The following is a 10,488-nucleotide window of genomic DNA, read 5'->3' as shown; positions in this document are numbered from 1 at the left end:
CCCCACCCTCTCATTTGATCCCCACGTCAGCTCCATCGTCCTCCAAGACCTCCTACCTCCACCTCCGAAACATTGCCAAAATTAGACACTGCCTCCCCCCCCCTGCTGTTGAATCCCTCATCCACGCCTTCATCTCCTCCCGCCTTGACTACTGCACTACTACACTCACCGGCATCACCTCCCGCTCCCTCCATAGACCCATAGACTTCAGATGGTCCAAAACTCAGCCGCCCACCTGCTCTCAAACACCTGGTCCCGTGACCACATCACGCCTGTCCTCCACTCTCTCCACTGGCTCCCCATCAAAGAACATATCAAATTCAAAGTACTCATCCTCAAATACAAAGCCCTCCATAGCCTGGCCCCCCCTTACCTGACCGACCTCCTTCTCCCCCACCGCCCTACCCATAACTCAAAAGACCTATGGAGTTCTCCATTCTAGGACCGTTGCTCTTCAGCCTATCCATGCTACCCCTCAGCTCTGTCTACCATAGCTATGCTGACGACACTCAGCTTTATATCTCAGTAACTCTCAATGACTACAGGATGGTTGACCACCTGATAGATTGTATTACTGATATCAATGCATCATGGATCATGACACAACATTTTCTCCAACTCCAATCAAGAAATAACAGAGGCATTGATCATCGGTGAGAAAGCCGAGAGAGAGAAATGATCTGCACATTTGAAAACACTGGCACTTACCACACTTTCCCCTGGCACTGAACTCCTGACGGTCCCAGAAGCCAGGACCAAAAGATATGGAGAGACAGCTTTCAGTATATATGCTCCCAGACTATGGAACACCCTACCTGAGAGCCTGAGATTGTCCAAAACTCTGGAAACATTTAAGCGAGACCTCAAAACCTACTTATTCAATAACGTCCATCTTAGTTTTATCTTCTTTGCACTTTGGGTCACATTTTGTGAGAAATGTGCTATACAAATAATTTTTGTATTTGATTTCAATAGGGGCGTAGGCTCTCTCCCCTTCTACCTAAAGAGTTCACTCATACACTCCCCCTTATGGATCTAACAGGAAAGGACTACCGGTAGTCTAGAAATATGGTGGACACTCTATTGAGCCCATGCCTAAACTACTGAAATGATTTCAAACTCATGATGGGGCCGGGCGGCGGAGTAAACAACCTCACACTTTCTTCAGACGCCTGAGGAAGGCAGTTTTCCCAGGGAGCTGCTGGCCTTGCTAGAGAGGCTTCTCTACGTGGGCTAGACTAGACATAGTTGTCCCAGTTAGTTGGCCTTGTCAGAGAAGAGCGAGAGCTCTGTGTGTGGCTCCGACTCTGACGTCAAGGGCCAGGCTACACACTACCCCATGGAGGAGGTGAAGGGGCAGGCATGGGGGCATGATGCAGTCGACACCACCCGGTCTCTGCCTCAGGAGACCCAACATTTCAGAGAGTCAGCAACCCTGGTCCCCCTATCCCACCAGTCCAACTGCCCTCCATTCCCTCTGCCCCCCTGGTCCCTCAACTAGACCACCCCCCCCCGCCGGGGTCTTTCTGGTCCCTTAACACCCCCACCCCCCTCTGACCCACGGAACCCAACACTTCAGGCTAGCGAAGGCCAATGCCAGGAATGCCAGGCATTTGGTGACACATTTCCTTGCCGTTCTGTGGGTTCTCAACGCTGCGGTGCGGTATAAACACTGGGTTCTCACGGGCTGTGGTATAAACAGTGCAGCAGGTTTTAACACGACACTGCAGGAGCTCGAAGAATGTTCCTCAGCCATCTTGTTTTTTTACATGAAAGAAGACACTTGTTATGATTGGTGCACTTGGATCTTTTTAATCAACGTAATACTGCCACTGATCATCACTGCGAACGGATCTGACAGGCAGAGATGATTTCATCTGTCTAAAATGACTTAATCCAACCAGAAGACAGGGGAATGCAATTTCACTGACACATTAGCTTCAGGGAGATTATCTGCACATGGATTATACACATGAAGAGTAAATACAATTGTACACCAACTGAAAATAGTGTATACTCATTTTGTAGGAGTAAAAAAAAACTAATTAATTAATCTCATTAGAAACATTATTTCACAGAGATGTGTTTCAAGAGATTCACATTAGATCAGGACAGTAAAGTAGGTTTGGAGTTGTAAACGACATTTGCCCACAAATGCCAGTGTAAATATAGTCTACATATTAATGTAACATGTTAATAGGAATGCCACATAAGAAATGAGTTGAAGTGCTGAAAAACGTTTGGGCAAACATCTAGCGATATATCTATGCTCAATAGGGTCCAACAATTTTCAGAATACTGCAAATGTTCTGTAAATATCATTCTACACGTTAGGTATCTCTCAACGTTCATCCCAGTTCAGAATGCGACGACATCAAAAGGTTATTGTGATAAATGTTAATATTGACAGACACAGCAGTAGGTAAGCCTAATGTATCAGTGCTGGTGGAGTGTTTGTCTCTGGGAACAGCGCCCTCTGCTGTTGATGTGAGCTGAAAAGGATGACACAGAAAGAGTCCTCTTGGCTATAATTCACTGCAATGCAGTATAAACACACCTGCGTAACGCTTGCCTCAGCAACAAGACAATCCATCTTTTGTAGGGAGGAAGAGGCAATATATCATTTTTGGGGGGACCCGCCCAAAACATTATGCCAATTACACTGAATCACATGTGGTAGAGAACTCTGGAGTCATCCATCAAGCCAACCTCTGTGAAATTTAAGAGATTAAAATATGTTTGCTAGAACTCATTTATCACTCCACTCCAGTTGCTGTAGGCCTATGCAAAATCGATGGGGCCCAAACTATATCCCATCCTTGTGTGTTTTCAACGATCTGAGAATACAGTCAATTCTTTCCTTTGGCTTCTTCTTTTCATGATGTTGGATTTGTTAAACTGTGACCTCATCACCGTCTGTATGACAACAATTCTAATTGCAGACGAGTGGCGGGACTCTTCCGTTAGAGGGGTTCCGTGTTGACTGAGGGGTGAGGAGAACATGCCGTGATTCGTCAGCTGTCTCTCCGTCAGCGTTTGGAGGTGAGTGTCAGGGGGGAGGAGACACGGAAGATCTGAGGCAGCATGTTGCTCAACTGGTAGAACATCTCCTCTGAGATACTCTGTCGGTAAAAACACAGACAGCGTTGTTTATTGAGCACACAGGGAATCTGGCAGTACTGCAGCATAGATCACACATGCACACACACACACGCACGCACATACGTGTGCTCAACACGCACACACGCACGCACGCACACGCTCCCTGTTAAAAAGGAAGGCTGTTAGCATCATGTAAAAAGCCTAGCTTGCTTGTGTACGGCGAGTGTTAACAACAATCTCAGCGGGGACCTTCAGCTCAATGCCACCAGGCCTAATTTCCTGTGGGACCAGTCAAGATGCCGGAATGAAGTGTGGCTATGACAGCTGTGGCTTTAATAGGGAACATGTTTGTGTGCGTCGCTCGGCCGTCCGCTAGACTAACGGGCCTTCTAATAAGCATTTTAAGTATTAATGTCTCCTCCACATCTCCGCGCGCTTACGAGACGCGCGGCTCGTATATTTAGACATACTGTACGTGGCTCGGCGGAGGTGTAGAAAACAATGCTGTTTTAGAGGTGCTATTTTGAATGGTGTCATAGGCGTAAAAGGCTGACAGCCGCCAACCGTGTAGGAAGCCTTTGATGCTGGTTTTATCCCCTGGACCTGTCAACGTGAGTAATCCTACTACACTATAGGGAAGGCCACCTTGTCTGACGGAACTCGCTGGCTATAGGGACACAACCCTATGGAACCGACTCGAAGAGAGACACATTCATGAATGAGAAAATGTCTCTGGAAGGAATTCAAAGTCTTCAGAAAAGCTTTGATGTGTGCCATACCTCTTAATGGCTTCTCTTCTTTGTGATGGTGAATTGAATGCAAGTAACTATGCATGTGTACAGTATGTACACTCACTGTACACATCAATAAGGCCCAGGTGTGCCTTTGTGAGACATAGTGGGTGGTTTCGGAGACACAGATTAAGCCTGGTCCTGGACTAAATCACCCTTTCAAATAGAAAATCTCCATTAAAGATGCTATACAGTGGTCCACTGGTATAGCACCACGGCCTATAGTGGCACATTATGCCCATGTCGGCATGGGTTCGATCCATCCAGCCCCATGCCCTGCTGACATGCCCTCTTCTCCTTACTTTCCGTCTTTCCATCTTCACTATCTCTAGTGTATGTATCTGTATGCTTGTATGGATTTGTGTGTGGATATGCAAATTACAATGAGTGTGATTGTGTATGAATCTCCTTTAAGTTGTATGTTTTCTTTGTGTTTTGAATAAAAAAATAAGTAAAAATAAATAAATAAATGAGTGGTCAAACAAGTCTCGAAAGGCTTTTGACGGCCGCAGAAAACGCAGAAGAAAATGATGACGGACGAATATCTCGGATTAGGTGTGCAAGCGTGAATGACACAACATGAATTCTTTATTTTTTATTTTTTATTAAAACGCATCAGTGTGCAAAGGCCTTTAGAGCTAAAACTTAATGATATGACTTTCTGGAATATGGCTCTGTTCTACGATATACTGTACAACATGCTATGTTATGTTATGCCGTATAGGATTTAGTAAATCAAACGACCTGTGGAACTTGCCTCTGTGATTTAAACAAACAAGCGATTCTCCAGTACTAGTGAACAGGCGGTACTGTTACCTGTGGAACCAGGAACTGGACGGTCCGGGAGATCCCTCCATCCCAGGACGCCATCTCCATCATGAACCCTGCAGAGGGAAACATCAACCGTTACAATCTGTGGGGCTTTAGTGACAACACACAGGCTCTATGGCGTTGTCATATTAAAACCACTTTTTTGCATCTGGAACTAGAGTGTGCGGCTTCTACTTCTTTTAATATTATTTTGATCCGTTGCCAGCACCTCGACCCCCCAAGTTTTCTGCGGTGTGCATTGTCTTCTTTTCCCAATTAAACACACAAGACTATAAATATCACCTTCGGTGGCATTTCGTCTTAACTTTCCGTCCGTCTGTCTTTCTGTCTCTTACCTTTGACACATTTGAAGACCAGCTCCGCCCGTTTCAGGCACCAGGGGATGGTCATCTCCTGCAGAGGAGAGAGGGAGAGCGGAGGCATCCAGCCTGGTGAAGCGTGACCGACAACAACAACATGTTGTCCCCTTCTGTCATCCCCCTCACAGCTCCCTGCTCTACTGTCTGCTGTTGTCAGACTGCCGATGTTCAGAGAAGACAGGAACCCTCTCAAACCCACGGTGCGTGTCGCTGGGGGTCTCTTTGGATGCTAGGCTGCACACAACGCAGATAAGGCTGGAATAACAATTGACTGACTCAAACCTGACCTGAGAGGGAGGGAAGGTAAATCTCAAGCATTTGGGAATGTCTGGGAACGAGACTGCATGATTCCCCTCTATGGTTACTCGGACCAATGCTGGGCCTTTTCATTTTATTTTTTTTGTGCAAATTTTTTTTGCAGGTAATATAATACAAGAGTGGTAACAAACAATTAAACACAGGGCCTTTTAATTTCTTTAGAATGTCACTCTACGAACCCTCCCTCCCCCCAGAACAGACTCCGGATGGGAAATGCTTTTAAACGAAAAAGAAACAAGATAATTAAGCGTATTGGGTTCCGGGGCAGCTTATGAACTTAGAGTGAGTTGGTCTATACTTGTAACCAAAGCCCTTTGCTTTGACTCGGGAGGAGATATTTCATCAGACATGTCGCGGCACGATGAAAAGAGAGGCCTCTCTCTCTCCGCAACAGGGTGTACAGTACAGCCAGGCACCGGCTTGTTGAAAAAGGACACTGTTCGTTTACAGGAGGTACCTCCATGTCAGAGAGCTGAGAGCTGTCTGTCTCTCAATACTACTGCTGCTCCCCCCCCGCCCCCCCCCTGCTCCCCCCCCGACTCCAGCCTGTAATGAGCTCTGTACTGTATACTCAGAGTTTGAGTAAACACCACACAGTTCACGACTCTCAACTTTACCCCTCCTTTACCCCCCCCGGTCTCTGGAACTAGGGGAAATGCTACAGAGTTCACAACCAAACCTAAAGTTAGCACAGTACGGCTGTTTACATTTCTAACCATTTAGCAGACGCTTTCATCCGAAGAGATTTACAATTAAGAGATTACAGGGACAGTCACCCTGGAGTAATTTAGGGCTAAGTGTCTTACTTAAAGGGCACACTAGTGGTGGTGTTTCCCAGGTGGGATTTGAACTCATGACCTTCTGATCACCTGTCCAACTCACTATCCACTAAATCTGTAAGGGACACTTGAGTCACTTCTTGTTCTACTTTTACACACTTCCTCTCAGCTGGGGTGTGTTACCATTCGGCCAAAAAGGATTGATGTACAGCTCTTGATAAACACAAAAGAACACACTAAAGCTTTATAACCACCTCATCTCCCTAAGAGAGTTCAAAACTCTGACTGGAAATTCATGTGCAATTGCTACTCTTAAAATGTTTTTTAATAATATTTATCTGCTTTTGTCTGTTATTTATGATGTTTTATTTCCCCAATTTTGTAACTTGTATCTGTACTGGTGTGCTTTCTTGGCCAGGTGTCCCTCGAAAAAGAGATTTTAATCTCAAGGGACCTCCTGATTAAATAAAGCTAAAAAGAAAAAGAAAGAAAAAGTGATTTTAACCACTGACCCTGACTTTCACCCTTTCCCTAACTTTCACCCTAACCCTCTAAAGACAAATAGCTCGAACATTCACTCAAACGTTCTAAAAATGCAGGCATTTCTGTTCTTGAGCATAGTGGTCTAATGATTCCCCCCCCCCCCCCCCCCAGCCCTACATGCCCCAGCCTGTTGAGCTCCGTGGATCTCACCTCTGACATGTCATGCACCAGCAGCAGAGGGATGGTGATGGTGGTGACGTCGTGCGTGCAGCACACCTTCAGGATGTTGCGGAGGCCCATGATGGCGGGGTCGCGGGCTGTGATGTTACCCGAGCGCACGTTGTCGTCCACGCACAGGTGGAACACGATGTGGACCTCCGACAGGTTGCAGTGCCGAGAAATGTAGAACTCACCTTGAGAACAAGACGGGACAGTCATAGGAAGAGTTCAAATTACATGGGGGCGGCTGTAGCGCAGGAGGTAGAGCCGGCGTCTAATTATCGCAAGGTTCAAGCCTCGGCTGGCCACATGTCGAAATGTCCTTGGGCAAGACACTGAACCCCAAATTGCTCCCAGTGAGCGGGCCGACGCCTTGCATGGTAGCTCGCCGCCATTGGTGTGTGAATGTGTGTGTGAATGGGTGAATGAGAGGCCGTTGTAAAGCGCTTTGGATAAAGGCATAGCTATATAAGTGCAGTCCATTACATGGTTGGGGGGGGAGTTGAGAGGATAAAGCATGGAGGTAAAAGCTTTTTTATTTTTTTTATCAAATCAAAAATACCTCGTTCAAAGAATAGAGACGAAAATAACGTGTCGATCAAACGTACCTGGTAAGATATTGGAGGGGTTTCTCTCAGCGTTTTTGTTCTTGTCTTCACTCCCTCCGTTCCTAAGAACCTCTGCCAGAAAAACAAGAGGAGAGTTCAGTGAAGCGTGGCCTGGATGGAAAAAGACGTGCGCAAAATACAACACACAAACGTAACGTTTTGGTATAGTAAGCGGACCCAGGTGCGGTGACGATAAAGGGAGGCAGACGGGTTGGTCGACTACACACAGGTGCGGGTGATAAGTCTGGGATTGAGGCGGCACAGTGGACGGCCTTGGAGGGAGACCCCTAAAGTGTCTGAGAGCTTCTCCCCTAGAGCACTGGGGAGTGTGACGCCCATCCGTAACACACAAAGGAACCTAATGACAATAGCAGAGGCAGGGGGACTGACCATGTAAGGTCAGGTAGACCGGTAGGAATGTTTCCATTCTCGGCTCTGATTAGCTCCCCACTCCATAGGCCACTCAGTGTGGGTTGAGATAAGGATCTTGACTAGACTTTTCCAGCAACACACACTGGCAAATATGTCAAAATCAGCCTTGTCCTGTCTGTGACATAATCCCTACACATACTGTACATGTATGTCCAGCATGCCATTGCCCTCTGAACAAACATTACTTCACAGGACTGGGGGATGTTGACATTGTTAAACTGTAGCCTGAGTCTACCTGATGACATACACATCACTCATTTCATCCACTATATTTCCTCTCCTGTGTCCATAGACTCTCTGTCAATTTCAAGCTACAAGTTACAAGTTACAATTACCATCCGTGAATTAGATAGTTATGGCACAACAACACTTGCAATATATTGCTGGCTGCATCTAAACTAAACTTCTTCAATCTGACTGACAGTAGCCATTGGTTGCAGTGTTACTGTGGTTGTTGATAGTATGACAGTCAGTCAGTGAGTGATCAGCCAGTCAGCCAGCCAGTCAGTCAGTCAGTCAAGGGTTCCCACACCTTCTGAAACATCAAATTCAAGCACCTTTCAAGGACTTTCAAGGACTTTCAAGACTCAATTCCCTCAAATTCAAGCACTTTCAATGACCCATGTCTATTTATAAGACCTTGATTTAATTATTTTTCTCAAATTCACAAACTTTCAAGGATTTCAAGGACCCGTGGGAACCCTGTCAGTCAGCCACTGAGCTAGTCAGCCAGTCAGTGAGTCAGTCAGTCAATCAGTCAGTCAGCCATCCAGCCAGTCAGTCAGTCCGTCCGTCAGTCAGTCAGCCATCCATCCATCCATCCAGTTAGCCAGTCAGTGAGTCAGTCAGTCAGTCAGTCAGCAATCCATCCATCCATCCATCCAGCCAGTCAGCCAGTGAGTCAGTCAGTCAGTCAGCCATCCATCCATCCATCCAGCCAGTCAGCCAGTGAGTCAGTCAGTCAGTCAGCCATCCATCCATCCATCCATCCATCCATCCATCCATCCATCCATCTATCCAGTCAGCCAGTGAGTCAGTCAGTCAGTCAGTCAGCCAGCCATCCATCCATCCATCCATCCATCCAGTCAGCCAGTGAGTCAGTCAGTCAGTCAGCCATCCATCCATCCATCCATCCAGCCAGCCAGTCAGCCAGTGAGTCAGCCAGTCAGTCAGCCATACATCCATCCATCCATCCATCCATCCAGTCAGCCAGTGAGTCAGCCAGTCAGTCAGCCATCCATCCATCCATCCATCCAGCCAGCCATCCATCCATCCATCCATCCATCCAGCCAGCCAGTCAGCCAGTCAGCCAGTCAGCCAGTGAGTCAGCCAGTCAGTCAGCCATCCATCCATCCATCCAGCCAGCCAGTCAGCCAGTCAGCCAGTGAGTCAGCCAGTCAGTCAGCCATCCATCCATCCATCCATCCATCCATCCAGTCAGTCAGTCATCCATCCATCCATCCATCCATCCATCCATCCATCCAGTCAGTCAGTCATCCATCCATCCATCCATCCATCCATCCATCCATCCAGTCAGTCATCCATCCATCCATCCATCCATCCATCCAGTCAGCCAGTCATCCATCCATCCATCCATCCATCCATCCATCCAGTCAGCCAGTGAGTCAGCCAGTCAGTCAGTCAGCCATCCATCCATCCATCCATCCATCCATCCATCCATCCATCCATCCATCCATCCATCCAGTCAGCCAGTCATCCATCCATCCATCCATCCATCCATCCATCCATCCAGTCAGCCAGTGAGTCAGCCAGTCAGTCAGCCATCCATCCATCCATCCATCCATCCATCCATCCATCCATCCATCCATCCATCCATCCAGTCAGTCATCCATCCATCCATCCATCCAGTCAGCCAGTCATCCATCCATCCATCCATCCATCCATCCATCCAGTCAGCCAGTGAGTCAGCCAGTCAGTCAGTCAGCCATCCATCCATCCATCCATCCATCCATCCAGTCAGCCAGTCATCCATCCATCCATCCATCCATCCATCCATCCATCCATCCAGTCAGCCAGTGAGTCAGCCAGTCAGTCAGCCATCCATCCATCCATCCATCCATCCATCCATCCATCCATCCATCCATCCATCCATCCATCCAGTCTCACCAGGCTGGTCTCTGTGCTTGCTGCTCCTCTGGGCCCGGGCGTAAAGCACCACCTGCTGGACCACCTCCAGCTGCTCCTCCAGGCCGGGGAAGTGGAAGTCGGTGCACTCCTTAGACACGGTGGCAAAGTCTGGGAGACACAACGGAGATGACAGAACTAAGTGGTACGGCTCAATATCATCTCACAACACGGTACTGTAGGCAGCACTCCAGTTGAGGGGGGATGGCATCCCCCCCCTGAAATAAAAACAAATCAAAATCATCCCCCTTCTAAAACTGCCAGGGATGGCAGTTCCATCCCTTAAGTCATTTTATCAATGAAGTTTACATTTAGTTTTGCGCATATTGAGTAAAATACTGTGGGCGAGGTTACATGCAATGACATTTTTACCAAGTCACTGACACTGAAGTCACTGACGCTGTGGGGATGCAAAAATTGT

The 10,488-nt window shown here is 47.4% G+C and overlaps 1 protein-coding gene across 1 annotated transcript in view; it reads right to left on the bottom strand.

Moving 5' to 3' along the window:
* Positions 1-1,906: 1,906 nt before the first annotated feature.
* The window catches only part of ferry3 (FERRY endosomal RAB5 effector complex subunit 3), a gene marked incomplete at its 5' end in the record, with an annotated part of 14,864 nt that continues 6,282 nt past the window's right edge, over positions 1,907-10,488 (bottom strand). The window contains 6 exons of the mRNA XM_080545433.1: positions 1,907-3,122; positions 4,710-4,777; positions 5,060-5,117; positions 6,874-7,076; positions 7,491-7,562; positions 10,050-10,178. Coding sequence (XP_080401559.1) covers positions 3,030-3,122; positions 4,710-4,777; positions 5,060-5,117; positions 6,874-7,076; positions 7,491-7,562; positions 10,050-10,178 — 623 coding nt within the window. The 3' untranslated portion in view covers positions 1,907-3,029. The remainder of the gene's footprint in view (positions 3,123-4,709; positions 4,778-5,059; positions 5,118-6,873; positions 7,077-7,490; positions 7,563-10,049; positions 10,179-10,488) is intronic.

Source organism: Nansenia antarctica (genome assembly GCF_963989245.1).
Source record: "Nansenia antarctica genome assembly, chromosome: 14".
Classification (NCBI taxonomy): domain Eukaryota; kingdom Metazoa; phylum Chordata; class Actinopteri; order Argentiniformes; family Microstomatidae; genus Nansenia; species Nansenia antarctica.
Note: the sequence above shows the minus strand (reverse complement) of the source record. Positions and strands in the feature narration are given on the sequence as shown.